At 38.1% G+C, this 26,294-nt stretch overlaps 1 protein-coding gene across 3 annotated transcripts in view; it reads right to left on the minus strand.

The window, feature by feature from the left end:
• Positions 1-931: 931 nt before the first annotated feature.
• Positions 932-26,294, minus strand: part of NAV3 (neuron navigator 3) — a 273,171-nt gene continuing 247,808 nt past the window's right edge. For 2 of the 3 annotated variants that reach the window (XM_051631165.1, XM_051631157.1), the window contains 13 exons: positions 25,530-25,702; positions 21,770-21,923; positions 18,441-18,615; positions 14,782-14,879; positions 14,031-14,126; positions 13,559-13,727; positions 12,608-12,843; positions 10,537-10,691; positions 9,522-9,593; positions 8,888-9,084; positions 8,101-8,219; positions 5,396-5,599; positions 932-3,631 (listed from right to left, as the gene is read on the minus strand). In XM_051631165.1, the coding sequence (XP_051487125.1) occupies positions 3,512-3,631; positions 5,396-5,599; positions 8,101-8,219; positions 8,888-9,084; positions 9,522-9,593; positions 10,537-10,691; positions 12,608-12,843; positions 13,559-13,727; positions 14,031-14,126; positions 14,782-14,879; positions 18,441-18,615; positions 21,770-21,923; positions 25,530-25,702 (1,968 nt within the window). In that variant the 3' untranslated portion in view covers positions 932-3,511. Of the gene's footprint in view, positions 3,632-5,395; positions 5,600-8,100; positions 8,220-8,887; positions 9,085-9,521; positions 9,594-10,536; positions 10,692-12,607; positions 12,844-13,558; positions 13,728-14,030; positions 14,127-14,781; positions 14,880-18,440; positions 18,616-21,769; positions 21,924-23,032; positions 23,099-25,529; positions 25,703-26,294 lie in introns of all 3 variants that reach the window. The other variant, XM_051631149.1, reaches the window with a different exon arrangement.

Consider the following 26,294-nt stretch of genomic DNA (forward strand, 5'->3'; position numbering starts at 1 on the left):
TGCAGTTCTCATACCCATACTTCAGAAAGGACTCTCACAAATCAAAAAGTAGTCAGAAAATCTGATAAGAAATGCATTGAGGTCTTCAGACATGGCATTGGCATACCTTCCTATGAAAGCTAAGAAGGAGGAAATGCTTGTCTTATAAAAAAGAAAAACAAAGGAAGGCTATTACTTAAATGTAATACTTGTCATTTATTGTGGTTGACTTTTTAATATAGGAGAAAAAGACATACCCAAGGCAGTTTGGGGTATTTTTCTTTTGAAGAGAAACAGAAATTTAAGATTTTACTGCAAATAAAGCCCTTAAAAGACAAACCCACCCAGTGAATAATTAGCCAAATTAACAATGAGGCATTGGATCTTCTACATTGTATTGTTATGTCTAAAGATCTTTTCAGGGATATGACAATTTCCTATAGAAATTACAGACGTTGCTGAGACTTTCAGGTGAAGTGCCACAGCTTGCAGGATCATTATGATATCTTCTAGCCTCAAAGTCTGTGATTAGCTGGCTAACATAATTCTACTTACTTTCTTTGAGTTCTGTTAAATCATATTGATGTATAACTGCTGAGGAAGTAGCCCTAAACTCTTGACGTTTGAAAATAAAGCATAGTACTGCACTGGTTTTGTACAGGGTTACCATCACTGAAATCAACAGCCTTGTATTTGAAGATGATTTTGAGAATGGGTAGACTGTAAAGTTATTTCTAAACTGCACAACCTGTTCCCACCATGAAAAGAACTACTCATAAATCATCCTGAATCCCTGGAACTAGAGACAGTACTTAATGTTGTTTCTACAGAGATTAGTTCTGCTGAATACAGAAATTTACATCCTTCAGTTTGTAATTTTGTTTATATTTTTCAATATTTGAAATACTATTTAACCGTTAAGTGGTCCTGACTGCAAAAACACCAGACTGTGTTTTCAATAAATAATTCCACTTTAATGGCAAAGTAATAATTTAGACAGATACAGTGCGCACACCTGCAAAAAAAATATAGGCAAGCTGGTTTACAAGCTAGAGGAACAATAAACCAATAGAAAATACATCATCCAGTTAAGTCCGATGACACCAAATACTTATTATTAGGGCTTTACAAAGACTACAAAACTTTTCAGATGATTTATTTCACTGTTTCTGTCTATTTACATGATATGTTACATCAAAAATGTACAAAATATAAAATGTGTACAGACAAATGTTTCACAAACAATTTCTGAGTTGTAAACTAGGTGGACTCACTGAGATGTATTGCAGGAAGTTTTGTGTGTGTGATATTGTGTGTTTGTGTGTTAAATTTGGCAGGAAATGATTTGCAGGTTTGCTCAGAGCACAGGTACAGGAAAGAGCAGCTTTCCTTTAGTTCTTTGAGTCAGTCAAGGTGTATGTATTGACGTTTTGCAACAGAAATGGATTCAGATTTGGGGGGGGCATGATGTTGGTTTGACTGAATCCTACATGCACAAAATCAGTTAGAGTTTTATTAGGGCAATAGCACCGTGTAGGGACCTCTAGATTCAGCGATGCAGCTCAGTGCCATTTGGAAACTGCATTGATTTGTTTTACAGCGAGTGACCACGGGGTGGCCACAAAGAGTTAATAGCACCAAATACACATCCTGAAGGTAACATCCATGGAGGTGTACAGTACATGTCTACACAATGCCAAAGCCCTTAGATACCTTCTTGTTTATATGCACCTATTTTAACTGGAAACCTCTTGCCGTAAAAAGAGCGTTCCAAATTATTCTGAGCAGTTGGAATGCAATCTGGTTGGAGCCTGCCATGACATATGCACTTCAAACATTTTCAGATTAGTTTCCCCCAAAATGTATTGGCTTCCTATAGATATTGAAACATGCTCACTGTAGCATTGATAGCTCCTGCATAGTCATAACAACTGTAAGTACAGGACAAACACACGAGGTTATAAGAGCTTTTAAGTTTTGCATTCTGTATTTGTTTGCAACATACAGGTGATCTCAGCAAGTGAAACATCTCTTAACACCAACAGAATAAAATACAATTTTTTTGTTTGTTTGCTTTCAGTTTGATTTGTGCAAGGCTTTTTTTTTTTTCTTTTTTTCTTTTTTTTTTTTTTTCAATATTTACAATACCCACCCAGTAGACTGTGCAAAACCAACCCACTATTACAGTATAAACTCTTTCTCTTCCACAGTGGACATCACTGCTTCAGTGTTCTTTTATGCTGAATTCTTCATGTACAACAATAGCAATCAAAACAACATGCTAGAACTAGAAAAAGGAAAAAAAAAAACCATATATTTGTGCTCATGCTGCATCAAGTGCATCCAGCTCTGCTGGATAAGAATTCAAAACATCTATCCTCCAAAAACTCCATTCCATGGGACCAAATGGATTTGAACTGATTTTCTCAGTGTTTAGGTGGCAGTGGAAGTGGGTCTGGGTTCCTTGTGTATTTCTGAGGGTAGGCAGAGCAATCTATTCACAAGATAAAAATATTATATAGCAACTGTTCTTTCTCCTATCCATTTCTTTAAAAAATCATGATATACAGATATGAGGCTACTGTGTTAAACTGACGTTTTCTCATTAGTAAATGAAGAAAAAGAAACAGTGTAAATTACCAATGGTTTAGGAATTAAACCAACTGTAAAACTGTTCTAGAAATCTGTTTTAAGGCAGTGAGACAGCACCATAAGAAATGTTCCTTCTTTCACTGAAAAGGCTCAAACAAATGAAGCCCTAAAAAGCCTTTAATCAGTGTTGGTTAATAATTGGTATAAAACTGTTGTTAAGGAGTGGGCAGGTGGTTAAAAAAGACCTTTGTGGTAAAAACAACTTTATAAAATCTGTGACTCGTGTACTAAAAACTTGATGGAGCGCATCACCGTGACCATGGCAGTTAGAATTAAATTGGCACTTATCCAGCATATCACAGTCATGTTTTCTGGTGATTGCACAATACTGTGTGTGCTTTCTGAGTTACTATCATCATCTTTGACTTGTTTTGGAATGGGCAGTAGCGTACAACACAAACACCACTGCAGTCCTGTGACCAGCACCATGTGGCACAACAGAGGTTAGAAGAAAATTAGAAGACCGCATTGTTCATGCAGAGCCTCAGGGTAGACTAAAGGAAAAGAAAAAACAAACACAAAAGAAGTTGCACTGTAAACTTGTACAGAGAAACAGAGACAGACAGAAAGAGGAAAAGGGGAAAAAAAATATTCCAGTTTGGCTAACACATGTGCAATCTGCTTAGATGCCCTTGGTCTAGGGCCCTTTCCAGTTGACAAATGGAGTCTCACTTGGCTCCATAAGTATTTAAATGCCTTGAAATTAAACTAATTCAAGCTTTCCACTTCAATTTTTCTTCCTGACTTTGCAGAGTTAGGTGTCTTGCCTACCTACAACACACCGTTCTCACTCAGGGACCTTGGCATGCTGCTTTAATACTGGCAGTGGTCTAGTGGAAACAGATTTTACCATAATCCTCCACCAAGGTTTGTCCCTTGTTCAGAGAGTTGATTCAAGGGATGAATCCAAAATGTCATCATGGTGGCTGGTGCTATCACTGTCACAGCTTTGTGCGCTCGAATAGTTGGCTGCCTCTTGAAGCCTCATTAGCATATTCATCTGAAAGAAGAAAACAATGTTTACATAATCTCATCTCATTGCAGCGACCGTGTTAAAATTTAATTACGCTCCTTTGCTGTATAAGGTGTGCTGGTATCTACCTGAGGGGCCCATACAGAAGGATTTTAGAAGGGGCAGGGTGTCAGCGAATCCTCCTGGCACCCTTTTCATTGCTTTCTGGTCTTTAAATAGAAGTTTAAAGGTCCAGAGAGCCAGAGGGATACAATGGAGCTGCCTGATAACTCTTTTTAATTCAGAGGTGAAACTGGCTGCAGCTGCAACACTGGCAAGGGAAGGAAGCCATATCACAGCTGGACATCTGTGCCTGTATTTAGAGACAGTCAAGCTTCCAGATAATTTTTGGATGGTGTAGACATACTACATTGGAAAAGTGACTGAAAACATAATTACACTAACATACTCCCTCTGCAAGAGACAGACGAGGAGGGAGCAAGAGAAGGGTGGACTGAGCCAGCTGCTTCGTAAGAGTCCCATCTGCTGCCGAGGGGCTGACCGCAGCAGGGGAGCAGCAACAGATCCTCCTATCCAGGAGAGGAGAGCTCCCACATAATTTGAAGATTATTGGAACCTGAAGCCTATCTGAAAAATCATCAAAAGGCAGAATTAAGCTCCAGAAAATTACTTGGATACTTGACACCTAACTCTGTGTAATGATCAGGATTTTGTTTATAAAACCTTTGTTTCTGCCAGCATGCTCAGGGCTGCAAGTGATGCTGACTTTGCTTTAGTGTTTTTCAAGGAACAAATACACTGTCATTACGAAAACTGGCAATGAAAAAACAAAGAGAAAGGTATTCTTGTGTTTTTGCTCGGGAACTCTTTCATTTGTATGGTTTCAACCTGCACAGCTTGTAAAGTTTTCTCTGTCCAAATCACAAGGTCAAACCATCACCCCAGAGCTTATGCAATGGGAGACGGGATAAATGAGGAGATCTTCTAAAGTTCCTCAGGATGCAAGGCCTGGTTTTGGATACCAAACACTTCAGCACTGATAAGGTTTAAATGCATTTTCCTGTGAGAAATTCCATTTTCCAAGGGATGCCTATATTTCAGAAGTACAGTTCTCTAAAATGGTATTTTGAATTGTAATAAAGGCAGTGTATAGTGAAAGCACTATACAAGAATAGCAGTTCAATATATGCAATTTAATAGTCCATTATCAGAGAACCCAAATGTCTGGAATCATATTTAAAGGAAACAATACATGGCATTGAGGGAAATCATCCTCTTATCTTTTGATGCCACCACACTTGCATTTCTTTTACATTAAGCCTGTCATTCAGTCATCAGTTATCTTGAAATGTTCTGAGGAATGGAAGGCTGGCTGACTCATTTGTATTTCCACTAAATTCTCTATGATAGACAAGTTAGACAATGTAAGTTTCTCAGTCCTTCATCTGTAGAGTGTAGATGAAGGACTGCTCAACCTGGAATAGTGTTTTTAGAATAAACTGATTATTAAGATGCTGAAGAGTGGTACCCAATATGATACTGAAGAAGACAAGATACATTTCTGGGCAGATGGGAAATACAAACAATTTAGGAACACATTAATATGACGGTGATATCTGCCCTCTTGCTAGACTTTCCTTTTATTTTCATATTTAATAAATTATAGTAGGATTCATTTTAAAAGACCATTTGGAACCAGTACAAAGTAGATTTTTACCATTCAGTGCACAATTGAATGTGTGACAGTAAAGTACATTTTGAAAAGCCTTTTACCCAAAGTTTAAATCTTACCAAGGGATCCCCCTCGGCATCTGTCTGTGGAATATGCTTTGAGGTTGTTCCTTCCTTTGCTGATGCATAACCTTCATAACCAACATCTTCTGGTCTCAACTGAAGCAATGAGGGCCAGTCATGCTGTAGCGTTGCAGAGCTCCATGGATAGGTATCAGCTACCCACTTGGAGGGATCCTCCCAGGGTGCCCTCTTGCCATACATCTATATTATGGATATAACACAGGTAAGTATACTACTGAGTTTTCAGTACCAGTTGCAACAGCAGATAGAAGTAAAAAAGGCAAACAGCTAAACCATTGTAGTAAGGGGTTTGCTTTCAGATGTGCTCAGCACTTGCATATGGTAAGACATTCTAAAGGCCTCACCTCTATTAATACTTCTTCAATATGCAGCATGGCTGCCAATTGAAAAGCACTCCATAACTAGTGGTACTTGTAGGTAGCAGTGGGAGCCACAGGTTTTTGATACAATGTGAAGTGAGACCTTTAGGTAATTTGCTTAAGGCGTATCAGTGAAATTAACTCAGTTAATTGGATTTCATTTGAAGTGAATTAGGAAGTGCCAGTACAGGTTGTTCTACTCTAGCAAAATGGGATGCAGAAGCAGAGATCTAACCCTGCCTTAAGTCTGAGATCTTTCAAAAAGTTTAGAGAAGAAATTCACAAAGGATAGGCTTTCTCTTCTATGGAGCACAAAAATGCTTATGAATCTGGAAGGAGATCAGAGAAAGGAAGAATAAGAATATTTTAAGTTTAGGAGTTCCGGTAGCTTCCTCACTAAAATGAATCTTTTCCCACTTTGCTGCTCACAAGCAAGATGCTAACTGAGAGCCCTTTGGTTGCTGCATTACAGATGTCCTTTAGCTGTGACAGTGACACATCGGGATGGGGAGCCATTCCCCAGGGCTTCCTGTGATTTCTCCTAGCTCAAACAGCCTCACACACTCCAAACAGCAGCATAATATTGGCAGGGCATACAGTCATAGAGCAATTAGATGGGCTGCTCTCCTAAAGGGAGTAAAAGAGTGAAGGATTTCAGTGCTAAAGCCAGAGAGATGTGCTTATCAGTGCAGCACCTGCTCCCAGGCACTTGCTGAATCCAGGACTCCAGGTTAGGCAGCCAAGTTCCCTTTTTTATACACAGAGACGCTCAGGCTCCTTCTGTCTTACACAGAGGCTAGGCTTCTAAAATAAGCCTAAATAAGCCAAGAGGAAATGTTTCTCTGGGAGGCAGCAGGCTAACTCCAGGCTGTAAATAGTACTTCTCATCTGAAATTAACAGTGATTAAATCTTTTCTGAAATCTGGACCAAGGCTTGTAAATTCTGTGTCTGACAAGTAAGTTTGCAAAGTACCAGGCTAAAAGGGCCATTTTCTAGCTGTCCTTGGTTCCTGGAACATCTAATTATATAATAGAAAAGGTTTCTGTTTATTATTAATAATGTTATTATGTAGAAGCCATTCAAAGCAGCTAAAAATGGGAACGGTTCAGGAAACAACATTTTCTTCTATATGCTGCCATCTTCTGCTCCAGAATTGAAGTTTGCATTTAAGTAGGTACCCTGTATACTTGGGAAAACATGAGCATCAAGAATAGTACAGCATTTTTCTAGCTGGTCTAAACACATGCTGTTAATCTCACCGTAGCTGTTCTATCAGATATTTGGCAGTTTTTTGTACAAGGCATAAACACTCTCTAATTCCCAGAGTGAAAAGCAGTTTTAGGAAAGCATGAGATACTCAACAGACAAGATTCTAAACCTCCATCGCATCAATATGTCACTACGTTAACAGAAGATGATAAAGAAACCATGGCTGCTTACACAGTTCTTTGACTAGTCCATAACAATCCACTCTACACTGTGCAGTAATTTCTTTCAGTGGCATATGTGGCAAAAAATTGACTTTCCACAAAGTGCCTTTTCAGAGGACATAGAATTACAGTACATAGAATTAAAAGGAAAAGGGAAAAAGCCAAATAAAAAAAGAAAAAACAAAAAAGAAAGAAAAAAAAAAGGAAGAAAAAAAAAAAAGTATTAATTTTAAGATTTAGGCTTGCTCCAAAGATATGGAATGGTCTGAAATCTTAACCTAGATAGGACAGCTTACAATGCTGTTTATAGCAAATTTACTTGTAGCCCTCTTTCTAGTAAAGTAGAAGAAATTTTAATAATTCATTAACAATCAATTTAACTGCTGTTAACACTTAGCTCTGGAGAGGACAAGACAGAAGGAAATGTGAAGCACTCTGATCTGATGGCACTGTTACCCACAATGAGAATTACAGTCCTTAGCCCATATGGAGAAAGAAAAAAGGAGAAACAAAACTATGGGAAAAGCAAGCAACGTTGTAAGGACAAAAAGGGACAGACCTTAATTTTCAGGAGAGCCAAGGAGAGGCAGTCTGAGCTGTACTTAGCATGGTTGTGAACACTTTAAACAGTGAAAAAAGAAGAACCTTCCTCCATCCACAGAGCAAAAGCCTTCTTCATAAAATACAAGATACACTAGTGCTGGAGCAGACAAAGCCAAATTATACATCTGAGTAAGAGCAGGTCAAAAGGAGTTCAAGGCTGATTTCTATAATCCCTCCACAGATCTTCCAAATGCAACAGCATTCACACTTGAGTGCATTGGTTAAAAGTAGCTTAGAGAAATATTGTGAAACTAATTTAAAAAAATTGCTGGGAAACAAATGATATACCTGAAGTCCTTCTCTCACAGCTTCCAGAAGATACGGCACCAGGGAATAGTTCCAGAGATCTGTGAACCATACTCTGGAGCCATCAACATCCATAGGGCAGGGGAGGAAGAGGCGGGGACCTGAGAAACCAAGTTGTATATTAAAAAAAGTAGAACTAGGAAATACCCTAAAAATAATCTTCAAAGAATTAGAAAACTAGTATCAGAGCAAACTCAAGTGAAGAGAATAGTAAAACAGGACTACAATAAGAGAGCTATTTGTCTACTGTTATTAAAAATGAACTTTGTCCAATTCTAGGGCCTGATAAACACTTGCAAGTTTTACCAGCAAAGCTATGTAAAAGGATGAGTTCTTTGCTAACATAGCTATTCCACTAAAGGCCTCAGGTACATCTATGTCTCCCACCTGTTACTTTGCTGTACTGCCTGTCCAAGTGTGTTTTTTCATTGCTGTTACTATACTGCAAGTGGCTGTTATTACACTGCCGAGGGGAAAATAAGCCTCGGCAAGTTGCTAATAAGGCATTTTTTTGTAAATTTGACTCTTAAAATTATGATCATTTACTTGGAAGTCTTTAGCAATCAAGGCAGAAATACCAGGAAATACATATTCTCTCATTAAACTTTCCATTTTCAATTTAATCTTGCTGGCAGCTCCACAAACTCCCCACACTGATGTAATTGCCATTGAGAGATGACAACTTTTAAAAAAGAGAATATATCTTTTACAAATCTCAAAAATGTTCAGCCTGCTTCCTTACTTCAAACCACTCCACCAATGTACTCACCAATGGTTACATCTGAAGAGCTGTGCGTTTCTAGGAAGCTGTTGAGATGATGCCATGTTTTGGGGATCCAGTCAATGATTTTGATGAGCTCATTATTGCGTATGTTCTTTTCTATTTCAGTCTCAATCAGTTTCCTTCTCAGATATCTGCCCAAGAAACCTTTAACAGGCTCTGTGTGATTAGCACACAACACCCACCTGCGTCGAAAGGATAAATGTCAAGCAGCAGTGAATAGCAAATACATAACTTCCTCTTAAACATATAGGTGAATGTGATGTCATAAGCTTCTGATTAGTCTCACTAGTCAGAAAGTAGAGAACTGCTCCAATAAACTTCATTATTCCCAACTGCTACAACACAGTAATTACAGGTTTCAGTATGAGTTCAAGACAATGCTGAAGACTAATCACATGGAAGACAGCAACAGTCTTCAGCATCTTGCTAGAGGTTCTGGAAAGTATCTTGTTTCTTTCACCGTTCCCCAGCAAAATTCAGAGACCCATCAATACAGGAGAGATGCAGAAGCTAAAACATTTTGCTGTGGTGAGACACAAGATCAATGTTTGTCGAAGAACTGGGCTGAGAAGCAGGGAGTTGTGCAAACACAGTCACAGTGCATATGGAGTGAATGTACCTGAAATTGTGATGCAGCTCCAGATTTGGTGAAGAAGAAACTCCCTGGTTCATGGTTCCAATAATATAGGGACTGAAAAGAGAAAAGTAGTAGTGTTTTTTTGACGGATAATTAATCCAGATATTCAGAGAATATTCTTTGTCTCTCTACTCTGCACTAGGCCAATTTAAAAAGAGTCTCTGGCCATATTGTAGTCTTAGATTTTAAATACTTCTGAGGCACACTTTTAAAATGTTTGTTCTTGTATTATTTCCCTCTCTGCACATTTGTAGTTTATTACTACTCATCTGTAATAAAGAAATAAATGAGGCAAGCCTGTCCTCCTGTACCTCATAATTTTGCAATAAGCTAAGAGTTTTAATTTCAGAAGCCAGCAAATCTCATGAGTAAGACATAGCATGTGTTGATTTCATGAAGGGAAGTCCATATTATGGCATTTTTACAGCAGAAATAGCCAATGTTATAGGCCACTAAAAGCCTATAGTTTCAGAAAACATTATTTTTATTCATGCTTGGCAATAAAGGACAGTAGCAAACTTCATACTTCTGCACTGCTACAGGAGAACTGTAGGAAGTGCAAGTGTGTCAGGTACACAGCTGCTTCTGCATGACATGGATCATGGGTTTACACATACCCCAAATTCCATTATTATAAAGTGCATTTCTTCTTACTCTCCCATAAGATGTTCTCATAGTACTAATGAGCTTGTGTGATCTGACAGTGTGGAAGGGGTAAGACCCTAATTCAGGCAAGCATTTAATTACATTCTTAAATTCTGTGGTACACTTACATCTCTCTGAGACGCATGGGAGTAATATAAATAAAGTGAAGCAGACACCTAAGCACTTGGCTGAAGAGGGTTAAAAAGATTCAAGCACCTAAGGGCTTTGCTGACAGACAGCCTGTGGGTGTCTTAATTTCCACTGGGACATTTTACTTTGCAAAATGACAAGCAGCTGTTACTGTTTCAATTGCAAAAGCTGAGTGAAAGGGAAGAAAAAAGCTGCTACCTACCATTTATTATATTTACAGTTAAGGAAACCATTGAAGATGTCGCTTAGTGAACTGATGTGGTGGAGGTTATCAAGAATTATGACCACAGGGAGGTCAGCACCAGTGTTGTCAGCACTGCATTGCTCAGCTAGGTTTGCTAAGTATTGTCGAAGATCCTTCAGCAGAATTAACAAAAAAAACAAACAACCATGAAAAACAACACAGAGAAGAGTAACCCAATTAGACCATAGAAGCAATTTCAGTGGAAAAGATTTTCAGAAAGATAAAGGGGCTTCTACAGAGTTTCCCCACAATGGATCATTCAGATGGATCAGCACATGCTTTTTAGGGCAACACTGAAGCTACACGCTAGGAAAAACAAAGGCACTAAACACAGGGGTAGTGACTGAAGCATACACATTTCTCTTCAGTGGATATACTCCTTAGAAACCTGCTGATAAAATATCTTATCTACAGTGGAAAATAGTTTGCAATAAAATATGCCATTTTCAATGGTCTGAGAAACTCAGATGAATTGTTGGATATCCATTTTATGAATGCCCCATTGGTATACCAAAAAATCCCCACCAAATTATCACACACTTCAGGCATATTGGACTGCTTCTTCATATATCTCCTTTTGTCACTCTCTCTGAAAATCTGTTTGACCTTTCATGGATACTATATCTTGCATCATAATAAAGTTTGCTGTGTAAATCCTCTTCCCTGCCAGCTATCTGGCTGCTGGTTAGTGCTGGAGTGAAAGAGAGCTTTTTATAATCAAAATATTTCCTTTTTTTTTCAACATTCTCTGCCTTTGAGGATCTGGGCTAGTCAAGTTTTACAGCTGTAAAACGGATCCCTGGAGGCATCTATGTTTGTCGGCCTTGGGAATACTCAGTATTGTGGAAAAAGTTCCTTGTACAGTTTTACTTCCTGGATCAGGGATAGCAGAATCTTCCCTTCCCTTCCCTTTTTCCCTTCCCTTCCCTTTCCTCCCCTTCTTTTTATATTTCAAGAAAGATATTTCTCTGGCTTTTTATGATCAGATGTTTCTAAGGGAATAGCATGGGTTTCTTCCATGGAATAGCACCATCTGTATTATTCAAACACTTCGTATTTGACAAAATTGTTTTTTCTTTTTTACTATGAACTCAAAAGTTCTATATAAATCTTCATAGCAACAAAGGAAAAGGAAAAAAGGAAAACTACAACAAAACCAGGAAAACACATACAACAAGCAATTTACCAGAAATCCAAAAGCTTGCTCTTTTGTGGGACAAGTTTCATTATAAATGCAAATGGTATAGCAATAAAACATAAACACATACCCTGCCAAAATAAATGGCATCACAAATCCTCTGTATAAAGACAGTGAAAAGCAGTATTTTTACTGAAATCGTCTTCTCATGATCCCCTTTGGGATTTGTCTGTTCTTTCTTCTTATATAATGTTAACATTCATTATGTTCTGTGCAAATCAGAAAGCTCTGGGCAAAACCTTTCATTTTATTTTCCCTGGGTACCAAGTTAGGAATATACCCAATTTAGGACAGCAGGTGAATAGTATTATCTGTAGCTAGCACAGGAGTCATGTTAGAAGCTTGATAATCTGAGCTGTGTAAATCATTGTGAATGTGACATGATGCATGAGGCAATTTTAGCATGGTCAGCTTCCTGACTGATGCACGCCAGAAACCGTAGCAGCAGTTGTATTTATCCAGTGCTGATTAAGAAGCTGAAGCCAAGACAGTAATTCCAAATCCCCATTCTGAAACCTTTGCTAACAATAGGCTGCTATTATCATGACAAAAAGGCAAGCTAGACTAGCATTACTATATATCAACTTTTTCTGGTGATGGAATTACAGACACTTTAATAGTTGAATTTACTTAGGAATTTGACTTCCTTCACAGTGATTCAATGGTTTGTTTAGAACAGAAAAATCTTGTCCCTGTTCCTCACTGGGATGGGACACTGAATTTCTTGTAAGGAAAAATGCTGAGCAACAACACTGTATGCCAGTTAATAGGATCTGCTCTGCATCATCACTAAAAATTGGGCAATAGGGCATCTTTTCAGCTGTAACTTACCTTACTTGACTTGTGATCTACGTTAAAAGTTGCAATCGCATCCTCAGTTTTTTTTCTGCCGGATTTAGTTATAATATATTCAGCCAGCCTGTTAGCTAAATAGGTCTTTCCTGTGCCACTGGGTCCCGACAGAATAATTCTGTGATGCTCCATCAGTAAATTAAAGTACCGCTGGGTAATTGGCTTAGGAATTAATGTGTCAAACACAAAACTGTCCAAACTGTTTTCTTCCACTCCTGGGAACATAAGAAAAGAAAAATGGCCTGTCTTCATCCTTTTTAAGGTAGGTATTGGTTTGGCCCAGAACCTGACAATACTTCTGCCTAAATCAAATTCCTATCAAGGGCTTCATTACTGTGGAAATGCTTATGTCCTTCCACATGGCCAAAAAATTAAGCAGTGGTAGAGGGACAAGATGGGTGGGAGAGATGAAATTAAAGTAAATGTGAAGAGAAGGCTCAGTGGGGCAAAGATGTATGTTTCACACACTACAGGCAATCATGACAAAAAAAGCTCAAAGCAACAGCCACAAGGGATAGAGGTTGTCACACCAGCGTATGTCTAGTTTCCCTGAAGCCCCCTCTTCCCTTCAATAGCAAATCCCTACAGCTTTTGAAATGTACTGAATTTTTCCTGTGGAACTGGGTAAGGCATAGATATTTCTCATCCTAATCTCTGTTTTGGGGTTGTTGGGGTTTTTTGCCACCATTCAGAAATTCATGCTTTGCTGTGATTTGACAGTCAGGCAGAGGAAGACATAGATATTCTTAGATTTGTCTCAAAATACCCCACTTTGTGCAATGTCACTCAGAGCATTTATGTGATAAATGAGTTGTTGAACTGGAGACAAAATTCAGAGAGGTCAGGTGTAAGAAAAAAATAATAATGAGGGAATGGGGGACTGCACTGACAAACTCTACAGTATGTGCAAAAATGTTTTTGGGGTTTTACCTTTCAGATTCACAGTGATGACATTGTTATCCCCAACCAGATAACCACAAGGCAGCAGTTCAGGCACTTCTAGGCTATGGGCTCTAATTACATCCCCTATACAATAGCTAGCAATGCAGTCAGAGCTTAAACCCAGGCTAGTAGTGGGATCCACTCGGAAAATATATTCCTGAAATTATAAGAAAACATAAGACACAAAAATTGTTATTGAATGAAAGCAGTTTCGAAAATGTTTTGGTACAGATTAAGTCACTTGACAAAGAGATTCCTGCAGTCATATTCAATAGAGAACTCCCTACATACATGAAGAAAGAACAGCAACATTCAAAACAAAGTTTAACAGTGGTGTTAGCTCTATGTCAAAAAGCAAAACAAAGGAAGAACTTGGCAAGAAAACCCAAGGAATACAGGATTTTTCTGAAGTGAAAATGAAAACGAAATTAATACTTGAGCTGATTTTTCACTCTCTTACCTTAAAGAGACGTCTGATTACACCATCTAAAACATCCCACTTTGTTTTTCCGCTGACTCCAATTGACCCTATCAAATATGCGTGTGGTTTTTGATCCTGCAAAGACAGATTTTTGAAAACTGGACTAAAAATGGGGGTAATTAGTTATTGATGAAGATGCATAATTTTCCCAATTAATAAAAATAATATTACTTAGAATCTGATGTTACAATTCTGCTAGTAATCTCTGTGCCAGAAACGGGTACAGATGATATTACTTTGGTACATCTTTATAAGGAAGGAAATACTGTATCTTATTTTGCACTTAATTTGTATCTGTATTTATAAAGAGCTAAATAAGTAAAAGTTGCGTTGTATTTATAATATTTTTGTAATAAACAACATGAAAACACAACACAATTCCAAATTGATTACCTCAGCATAATATTCATAGTTGCACCCTAAGGGGTCCAAGGCATAGATCTAATTTATAATGACTTTTAAATAGGGATAGCAAGTCCCAGAACATCCTACTACTAATTAAACTGAGAATTGGTAGTGTCTGAGCCACCATGAAGGCAGAAGGCGGCCATATGACATTAGTCTACAGAGAGTGCCTGTGTTGAGCAAAGATGACAGAGAAGAAACCTGGTATTTTTAGAATATTTATCTTTAGTTCCTGTCTGAAAATAGTGAAACAAATTGAACTACTATACTGCAAGGTTTGCCTGAGCTATAATTCTGCATCTAGACTTTTTGTTAATGAACTTACCTTGGCTCGACTATAGCCCTTGTTTATAGTCACTAAAATTTTCACGCTATGGCCTTCTTTGTGGACTGCTCCATCAGTGACCTCATCCAACAAAATATCTGCAATAAAAGAAGGGAAGGAAAGTGATCAGCCTGACAAATAATTTCAGTTAGGTTCACATCATCAGTTCAAAATGTGTTCAATGGTTTGTTTGGTTGAAAATAAAGGTTGCCATCAGAACAACGTGTTAATAATTTTAATCTGTTTTTATTCCTAATTTACCTTTTCTGTTGGAGATGAAAAGGTACAGTTTGACATTTTTTTGAGCAGTATTAGGACCTTTAATCATGTAGAAATGAACTGGGAAACAGTAAATAAATAATTTCTTGCTTATAGACATGCCTTTGCTTTTCCTCTTGAAATGTGTTCAGAATTACTTTATGTTCACAAAGTAATATTGTTTAAAACCTAAGTTAAGTTTACATCTTTGAACATTCATTGTACCCTTTAGAATGCTGTAAGAAAAAAAGCAACAAATCGTTGCCTTGATATGTTTGCTGATAAGTAAAAGAGCATTTTATTTTCTCTTTCCATCTGATTTCATGTCCATACACACAGCATAGTCTTTTTTAACCCCACAATACAGGCTGATAAACAGTATCCATTAGGAAAATCACTTTGCATTCCTCAAGAATAAGGGACTCTGTATTCAGCCATTCCACTAAGAAAAGGTTTCATTTTTCTTGGAGACATTCTGATCTTCTCTGTGCCTCTGTTTCTACCTCCTCGCTAACTCCTAAAATGAGAAAGCAGAAGGACATATTTCTAACTGAAGGTTGAGCCTGCCACTTTATGACCAGGGATAAAACTGCTGTCTTCCTCCAGAAGTTCTCTCTGAGATTTTCCTGCTAGACATTTAAACTAACTACCAAATTAGGAGAGATTATAGATTTGCATTTCTTCAAAGGCCAGCACAGTAATCCACTACCCTAAGGACTGCTTGTTCTTATTGTGGTGATTGAAGAAAAGCATTGACTTTGTGTCACAGTCTGCACAAGGTCAGATTTCACCCAAATTAAATGAAGCAACAGTAAGATTCAGTCACCTCCTTAAATCAAAACCAAAAAAGAATTACGAATATGATTATTTCAATGAACATATTAAAAAGTAAGTCCTACTGTTAAAATGTGTCACAACGTACACAACTATAAATGAGATTCTGCTGCACTTTGTTGGTTTGTTTTGTTTTTTTCTTTTTAATTGATTGGATAAAACCACATTTTTTTTTGTGAGCTCTAATAAATCCATGCTTACTTTGATCAAGGCAGCCAGTTTCTCCATGCCACCAACACTGAATATTTCACTTCACTTGTATTTCAGCCTATTTGGCATAGCTTCAGATAATAATCCATAATGTCATAGTTCATCTGAGGGCAATTTATAATATACTGCATCCCCCTGTGAAATTTTTAAATCTCTAAATGACCTTCATGTAGCCTTTTAAATACATTTTTCTGAAGTCTTCAGGAATGAGGTGCCAGTCTGTGGCTGGGAAAAAATTCCACTTTCTACTAAAAGCTCTCCCACTCACAGACACAGGGGGCTGAGAGAGATGCCCAAGAAGGTCTACTGTCATGGTGGTACTACCCGTTTTAATTAGCTCCTGTGAGACCTTCTTCTTAGGTGCACTGTGATGGCCCTGTTCACTTCTTGTCTGAGCTATGGCTCTTTTCACTGGACAATAAAAGAGTCTTCTACAAGTCCTTTTTTGCTGCTTTTTACTCTACTGTCTGATTGAAATATGTGTCTCTGGCCACCAAGCCCCTCCTTGCTTTGCCAGTCTCATGTAACAGGAGATGGTCATACCCTTAGGAAGTAGCAATGGATATCTTTGGTCATTTCTCTCAGAAATTTGGTCTCAGAAAGTACATTTTTAAAAGACAACGAGCTAAAGCCCTCATTATCTCTCTGAGCTTAGTTCACAGCATGATTAACCTCTCCACGTCTCAGGGACTTTTGTTCAATAGTACTCCAGATGCTACAGAAATCCCACAAGATGTGGTAGGCAGCTGTCACCCTTCCAAGTTCTCTGGAACAGCAACAAAATGATACTCAAAACGATCAAAAAGGCTGGATTCATAACCATATGAAATCTTCCACTCCTCATTAGGCATCCTTATTTCTTTAATTTCTTGTAACCAAAAGTAATTACTTTGCATGCTAGAAAAGCATTTAGAACCAGTAACACAGAAAATTATATAAAGCTTGTATTATGTTTATTTCTGTATCTAGACAGAGTTAGAGCCAAGTGAAAAGGTGCTAATAGCTGCTGCTCATGAAAGAGATTATAAAATTACCATTTTGAAAAAAAATAAATAAATTCTGGTTTTTTGGGGTGTTTTTTTTTGTTTCTTCTTGTTTCGGGGTTTGTGGTTTTTGTTTGTTTGTTTGTTTTTTGTGTGTTTGGTTTGTTGTGTTTTTTTTAAATGCATGTGAATGTGTGAGGAGGAATGACAGTTAAACTTTTCTCTCTGTTTTTGCAACACTTCATTTAATACTGAGGCTCAGCTCAGGCTTAACTGTCTAAAAGTTAAACCTACCAAAAGAGAAGGCTGAATGTAAATTTAAAAATATATCTTATTTCATATATAATCTGGTATTAACCAGGAGGAATGTTAAAATATCCATGTAATCAATGACTGGCAAGATAATATTACTAACTGCCAATCCAAATTATAGTCAGGCAGTTTGGCACATTCTGAGTTGTACTCTTGCCTAGGCTCTTTCTACAATTATTAGCCACGTTTTTATTGCTTCCAGAGACAGCATTATACTTTTTGTAGAGCCTACACTAATGAGTACTGCTTTGCTGCTGCTTTGCTCCTGCTTCTAATGTTGGAGACAGCACTTCTGTTTCTTGGCTACATTATCAAAACAAGTGCAAAGGGCTTATCATCATAAACTCTATGGCATGGAAAATAATCAAATGTTAATGTTCAGGATGTGGACCAAAGTTCTGCTTGCTTTCTTTCATTCACAGAAGACAATGAGAGTGCTTAATAAGCCAGGCAGGGTTTGGCTCCTGTGATAAATGGGGATTTAACAGGGGAATGTGAAAATATTGGGGAAACAGGCCAACTAGCTACACCACATTAAAAACATATAAGATACAAAGCTAACTGAGACCATCTTCTACCCCAGCTGCAAATACAAAATTCAGTTAAGGGAGCTAACTGACTGATAAAAGGTCTGTAACAAAAAAAAAAAAAAAAAAAAAAAATCATCTACTATGCTTGTATTTGTCCCACAGGTACAAGAGAATATATCTATACAGCTGTCAAGGATACTGCAACAGATATTGTTCCTTTTCAAATAAATTGTAAACTGGATGACAAAAGAGTAGATAGTTGACCAACTAGGCAGATAGTATCATAGGTAGGACCTAAGCAAACATAATGAACAATCTGCTACTATGATTCAGAGCCTTCTAAAAGCTACATTTTCAGAAATTATTGCCAGCATTCTTCCTCATGTCCATTAGTAAATGTATATTTGACATTTACCTAAGTGATACAAGGCGTTTTAACTTTCAGGTATGCTTATATATGGCCCATTAAGAGGGTGAAAATAGTAAATTCTTACTAATTGCTGAGGCATACATGTGACCAAAATATGTTTACCTGATGTAATAGATTCTGTGACATTTAAATTGTTCAGAGAAAGGCCTAATGACTGCCTTGATGAAGAAGATGATGTGCTACTTGATGACTCTGATGGTGGACGGGCAGGCTTTCCAGTATTTCCAGTCTCTGCCTTTAAACGATCATTTTCAGCTTTCAATATCTCAATTTCATTCTGTATTCAAAAGAAATCAGCATAAAAGCACAGGTTACTTTTTTTTTTTTTTTTTTTTTCAGAAAATCACTGGGAGTGGCTATTCTGGTGCTTGTTGTTTGCCTGCAAGAGCTACCTGGTTTACCACTTTCACAGCAGCATGTAGCACAAGGTGTTAGAAGCATAAACTGGTTTTCCATCACTTCTGAAATGAAGGGAAAAAACCTACAGCCTCAAGAGAGTTCCTAAACAGCATAACCCTCAAGCTTCTGTGTCTATTGTACATATGAACATAACACAAGTAGAGTGAGAGCTTTTCCAGTTATCTCATTTTATACACTACTTCTTGTTGTCAAATAGGTAACAGTCATTTAAGAAAGTTGTTGCTAAAATCTTAAAACATGTCGATGTTTCTGAAGTAACAGAAAATTACTGGCAAGTATAATTTAAGCAGTAACTTCACAGAGGAGAAATGAAATAAAAAATGGACTATTAGAAATTTAGTTTAACAGTTTCATAACCCTTCTTGCTATCAGATAAGAGTTTCTGATCATTCAAACATAGGATTGTTCCCATAATCACCAGCAAACCCTCTTTGATGAAAACATACAGTGACAGATGAATCAGAACAACTAGGAATTTTTTTTTAGCTAAATCCTCTGTGGTGCCAAGTGATTAATGAATGTACAATAATGAAATGAAAACTTAGTCTGAGAACAGGCTGGTACCAGCTAAATCTAGTTTTCAGTCGCTTCAGGAAGCACAGTACAAAGCAACTGCTTATTCTTGCAGACGGTTTTGCACATCAAATGTAATTCCACATTCACTAACACTCTGCTAAAAGTTCTATTATTTTATGAAGGTTGTTGAGCTATGTTGTACAAGTAAAAACATAAGGAACAGCATCACAAAAAAACCCCAACCCTCAACAGCTACAGAAAGATTAGATTGCATAAGAAAAAGTGAAGAGAAAGTGAAAGGGAAGGGACGAACCAGCAAAATAGTGACAGAAGGAATGAGATGAATGCACCAGTTTAGGCTGAGGTTCAGATCAGAAACTAGGGTGATATGAGTCATGCAATCTCTATCTACTCAGAAACTTATGCTGATTAATTGCACTTCTCTTAGGAGTCTTCCATTCAGCTGAGTCTTAGATTTTTAAGGTGCTTTGAATACACACAGTATTCATATATAATTCCCAACCAATCCTAATTTTTCTCCTTACCAATGCTCATCAATTCTCCAAAATGCAACAGAGTTTGGCAACTCCAAGGTGGCTGCCTGTCCTTTTAGGAAAACTTCAGAAGTTGAGGTCCCTTCCAACCCCTAAGATTCTGTAATTTTGTGAAGTGGTGATTACCAGCAACAGTATCTGGACTAGACATCTCTACCCAGATTTGGTGAAATTCAAAATTTGGAGGCCTGTGGCTACAGCAGACTGTTCTCTCTCTGGGGAATTCACCTGGTTTAGGTACTCACATTCCAGCCTAGGACTTAATCACCTGATAAGCCTTCATGTCCCCCTCTCCACAATTATGATCTCCTTTATTCTATCCCTTAAGGTTCCTAAAAACTTCTTAGTGGTTCCAGATCAAATGCTTTACTTGTGTCTGGACAATCAAAACCCATGTTTATGGACCAGTTTTTGATTATTCTTCCTCACAACTCAGTTCAGGCAAATATGCCATAGCAGTGTTACCATCTAGTGGTGTGAGCATTTGAGAGGATGGTGGGTACCAAAGATGTTTAAAGGTGTGGCTAAGACTGCTATTGGCATGTTACAAACAGAGGTCTAGAAAAGCCATCAAGCACACCAGATCTGTTAGTTATGAAATCTGTCACTGTGAACATCTATACAAAAGTGCCTACAGGTGCACCTGACCTAAGTACCCAGCACAGAGCAATTCACCTGGCAAAACACTGGGAATAACTAGGGAAGTGTCTGAGTGCAGTCAGGTGGAAATCAGGGCTTGTCTCCCCAGAAAGGCAGCAGGACAATTAGCCCAGCTGAAGTGCATCTACACCAATGCACGCAGCATGGGCAACAAACAGGAGGAGCTGGAGACCATCATACCACAAGAAAACTACGATATAGTTGCCATCACAGAAATGTGGTGGGGTGACTTGCACAACTGGAATGCAGAGATTGATGGCTACCAAATTTTTGGAAGGCATAGACAAGGAAGGAGAGGTCGTGGAGTGGAGACCTGTAACCAGCAGTGTCCCCCAGGGGTCAATACTCAGTCTGGTCTTGTTCAACACACTCATTGGTGACCTGGAAAAGGGGACAGAGTGTATCCTCAGCAAGTTTGCTGATGATACCAAACCGGGAGGGGTGGCTGACACTCCAGAGGGCTGTACTGCCATCTAGTGTGACCTTGACAGGCTAGAGAGCTGGGCAGAGAAGAACCTAATGAGGTTTAACAAAGGCAAGTGTAGGGTCCTCCACCTGGGGAGGAAGAACCCCATGCACCAATATAGGGTAGGGGTGGACGTGCTGGAAGGCAGTTCTAAGGAGAAGGACCTGGGAGTCCTGGTAGACAGTAAATTATTCATGAGTCAGCAATGTGCTCTTGCTGCCAAGAAGGCCAGTGGAATCCTGGGGAGCATAAGGAATAGTATGGCCAGTAGGTCGAGAGAGGTCATTCTCCCCCTCTGCCCTGGTGAGACCACATCTGGAACACTACGTCCAGTGTCTAAAAGGTGGGTTCAGGGAGGATAGAGCTAGACTCAGTAGTTCCCAGTGACAGGACAAGGGGCAATAGGCACAAGCTGGAACATAGGAAGTTCCAGTTAAATATGAGGAAAAACTTTACAGTGAAGGTGACAGAGCCCTGGGACAGGCTGCCCAGGGAGGTTGTGGAGTGTTCTTCTCTGGAGATATTCAAAACCCTCCTGGATGTAGCCCTGAGTAATGTGCTCTAGGCAATCCTGCTTTAGCAGGGGAGTTGGACTAGATCTCTAGAGGTCCCTTCCAACTCTGACAATTCTGTGATTCTGTGATTATTAAGTGAATGCTTATCATACCCATCCTTTGGAAGTGCTGTCAATCTAACAATTTAATTTGCAACAACTTTTTTTTTTTTTGGTACCTGAAACGAAGTACTGGGAAAGGAAGTACATCAGGCATACCTTTGGTGTGCAGCCCTGTCATCACTTCAGCTACTGCACTGACCTGCATGCGGTTCATGGCTTCCCGAATCTGATCCAGATGGTGTGCAGAGCTGAGGGCCTCAAGACGGATGTCTGTTAGTTTTAACTCTTTCTCCCTCAGCTCGCTCTTTAGCTGAAGAATAATCTCAGCTTCTGCCTCTGTGCACTCACAGATCCTAAAAAGGAGTAGGAAAAAGGCAGCAGATTAAAGGAAAGTTCTCCCCAAAAGCAGTGTCATTACTAAGTATCAAAGTTCAAAAAATGCTTGTTGCTGGTGATACCTATGAGTGAAGAAAGAATCTTATCAAGGAAACATTAAAAGGCTCAAATTGCAAATAAAAAAAAAAAGAAAAAGGCCCTCACCTGATAAAATGGTCACTTTGCGTTTTACCTTTCCAGTTTAGTTAGATAGTTCACTATGTCAAAAAAATGTTGTTAAAAACATTTCATAACTTTTAATATTTTTTTAGTGTATGTGACCCATTGGTTTTAATCTGATTTTATATCTGCATCATTTATTTGGCGCAAAATTATGATCTTCCCAGGTGGCAACACTCATTACTGAAGTATACTGATCAAACTGCACTACTGATATTTATTATCTGTTAGGCACCAACAGCGTTCTCTGTTTTGAACAGTACAAAAAAAGACAGTCCTTGATTTCATGATCTGGAAGATTTTGATCTGTAATTGTTTTGATTTGTGATGGTTGACATTTTGCCCATAGATTGCCTGAAATAACACGGTTGGTGTTTTTTTTTCCTTTCTTAAAGACTAGATTAGAAGTAATCACTCTGTGATTATTTTTCCTAAGCACTAATCTTAAGGCAATAAACCATTATATTGTGAGAAAAGATCAAAATATGACTGGCCTGGGGACCCACAACTGGCTTGTTCTCATCTAAGACTGTTTTGTCTCTCTGTGTGATTATCAGATCTTGATCTGCTGCACAACAGGACCAGTAGAAAATAAAACACTGAATATTGGCTATGTTGTTACACTAAGCAATATTTTCAGTGAAGTCACTAAACGTTATTTGCTCCTTATTACTATAAAGTTATATATTGTCACTATAAGTAGTTAATATTTGCAGAACAATTTAAATCTGAAAAAAATATAACAATAAGTGTTATTATTGTGATTATTACTAGTAATATACAAACAAGAAACAAAAGTAAACTTTTAATTGCCAGAATGCATGCAAATGAATTTTGGGAAAGAAGATGCAGCACTCTCCAGGTCAGCAGTTGGATTTACAACTCCATGCCCCACACTCAATTTTACCGGGATCTATGCTTGTAGACCACGTGGCCGTTTTGCCTTTTCTTTGGTGCCCAGACTAGAGATGACCTGCATACACACGTATTAGACAGATGCAATTGGAAGAAAGTAAAGGTAATGGTTTAGAACATGAGACTCAGGTCAAGAAAACATATAAAGAAAATGTAAGCAAAGGGAATATGAAGCTCATTGGCAAATAAAAGATGGCAAATTGAAGAAGGAAAATAATGAGTAGTGTTTACAACATGCACAAATATTTAAAAGATGAGTAAAAATGAATAAAGGCACATACTAAGATTTAAAAAAAAACATGTTACAGTCCTTGGTATGATGTGCTTATACCTATTCTAGCCAATAAGGAATGAAATTTTATTTACATGCATGTATTATCTCATACAAGAGTTTGGACAACTGGGAAGTCATGTATCTAATTGTTGGCTATTTTCTTTTTGGCTTATTTGCAGTACATCTTGAGAAGGGATCGACAAAAAGATCTTGGAAGTCAGCTTTAAAGAAGATTAAAATGAAGCAGAAAGGGCTACGGTTCTAGAAGATGAAGGAAAAAGCTGCAGATTCCAGAACTCTTCAACACTCAGCTCCTACAACTGCAAAATTACATAAGATGAGACTTCATCAAAAGGAAGAAAACCAAAAAGATAAGTTAGCGTTCCTGAGCAGTAACAGAAACAAGCTCAGAAGCCTGATCAGACTTCAGACGGAGGTTCAGAGTACTGACAAAGAAAGAGTTTCACTTTTTGTTTCTTGTTACAATGTCAGGATTTTTAAATCAATAGGCTGCTTTGAGTAGAAGGAGTAAGTCGGTCATGAAGTTTGAACAGAGGCTGCTGACAATTACAAAAAGTCTTGGAGGTGTTTAAATTATACAGTGGAACTCTGAGTCTTCCAAGGAAAGTAACATTATCAGTATGACAGACAAAGAAAATAATTTAAATAAATACATTTCACGTGATCTCTTTGTGTAGGGGAAGGAATCTATGTTAGCCTGTGTAGAAAGGTCACAATAATAAAAAATGCAATATGATCAGAGAGAACAGGAAGGAAGAACCAAAAGGCTGTGAACTGGACAGAATTTTGGAAGTTAAGGCTCAGAGACCAAATAGCCATGGGAAGACCTTGGGATGAAAAACTAGATATGTAGTATTGCCCTTGATAAATTCTGGGAACATCACTGCATCTAGAGAGTGAGTCAAAGAGACAGAGCAAAAAGCAGGATCAGCAGAAAGGAAACAGGATAATGTAATGAGAGCAGATCTGTGAATCACGAGTAAATAATTTTGTAGAATAGAAGTCTTTTGTTTAAGTTCCAGCACTTTCTACTAAGGTTTTTACTAGTGATTTTTAAGTTGATAACAAATTAGACTCCAACCACGTAGAAATGCTCCTCCCAAACCACACATATCCCAGAACCCATAAAAATGTGACGTTCCTATTAACAAAACAAAACAAAACACAAGAAAACTAGAGATCTAGATTAGTTATTCCTCACTAGTCTTTAGAAAATGAGAGGAAATAAAAACTTTGATTGTGGAGGGACTTATTTTGTGGGAATATTTGCTGTCAAATTCCTAAACTTAGTACATAAAAATCATTAGAGTCTATAAAAAGTTAATAATAAAAGGCACCTAATCTAATCCAGGGAAACTACTCTAAAGCTCGGTAACCAGCCATGAGACTAGAATTCTCCAGGTGTTTTAAGTAAGAGTATTTGTGACCCAGTTATTCTCAGTCAGGATGAGGAAAGGAAGGCTGGCATGAGTAGTATGCATTTGTTGGTTTGAAGAGATTAATTTCCTCAAATTGAAAAAAATTAGGACTTTAGCAGAATGAAAAAAGTTAGGTAGAAGAATACGAATGGGAGCTGAGAGGTCTGTAAGAAGACTATATTAGATATTTTGACTGATGACTCATTCTCAGTCCTGAAATGTTAAGCATGGTGATTTAATAAAATAAAATAAAAAAGTAAAATCCTGCAGAAACATCCAAGCTGATAAAAGAGAGGAAATAGATGAAAAAATATATAAATTAGCAGCTCCAAATTAGATAAAGTAATAACAAAAAGGACGAGTATCTTGTAAATATTCATAGCTACCTGAAAAATAAAATTATCTTTTTAGTATGTGATGAAGAAAGGAAATTGTAATATTTGACCTTTACTAAGTGGATACGTTAAAGTTGTTAATGGTTCAGGAAGAGCACAACATAAGCTTTTGGATATGCCTTTGGAAGGAGGTTTGTGCTGCTAGCAAGTTTGGAGTAATGCCTGTGAAAGGAGAAGAGAATGACCTAAGAAAGTGCTGTTGGAAAAGCAATGTGTCAGTGGAGTGAAGCTCATGAGAAATATGGTAAATGGATTGAATGCAAGATTAAAAGACCACAACTGTTGGCAATGGCTTCTGAACTGCAAATAGCCAGACTTCTGGAGGTCTGTTTCACAGTTCATCCCATTTGGGAAGAAAGGTTTTCCAAGGGACAGACTTACGCAGATGCTGACTGTGATGGTTTCATTGATGTTGCCCCGCACTCTCCAGAGCTGTGGGGCAATTTGGGTGATGAAGGAAGAGAGGAGTCAGTCAGCTCTTCTATGTCTGAATGTGAGGAAGGAGGCTTGGTGGACTTCTTCTTTCCAAAGGCCTGTTTGAAAGAGCTCCTTAGCTGGAAAAAAAAAAAAAAGATAGAGCAAGATTACATTCCTCATCATGGCAATTTGTGTGCAGCTCATGTTTCGAAGAGTTAGTTTGCAGATGCCATCCTAGCCACTGCCTGAGGTCAGTATACAGAAGCAAGGTATTAACATATGCAACACAGTATCTCTAAAAACATGATACAGTGCTTTGTTTTGACTTTATTAATCCAGCGCAGCGCAAACATAATGCTATGGAAAAAGTGCAGGAACGCGTGGCACGGCTATGGGAGAGGGGTGCTCATTTAAAACCATTAAGCCCCAGCGGAATCCCATTCCCATGGCATTCCCTTCAAGGGCAGGCTTTAAATAACCACTTTGCATACAGGTACAGAGAGAACTTGCTGTTACTAAATGCTGAAATCAAGACAAGTCCAATTTACTGGGTTTGCCAGTTCATTTTCCCTGGTAAATTTTGAGGGCCCAAACTATGCAAATGCCATGTTTTGGATCACAAGCAAGAGGTTTTAAGCTGGGGCATGAGGCTTGCTTTGTTGTACTGCTGAGAAGAATGTTAGCTGAAAGGTATGTACTCTACTGCAGTTTCCTTAAGAGTAGTAAGAT

Source organism: Apus apus, chromosome 1, assembly GCF_020740795.1.
Source record: "Apus apus isolate bApuApu2 chromosome 1, bApuApu2.pri.cur, whole genome shotgun sequence".
In the NCBI taxonomy this organism is placed as follows: Eukaryota; Metazoa; Chordata; class Aves; order Apodiformes; family Apodidae; genus Apus; species Apus apus.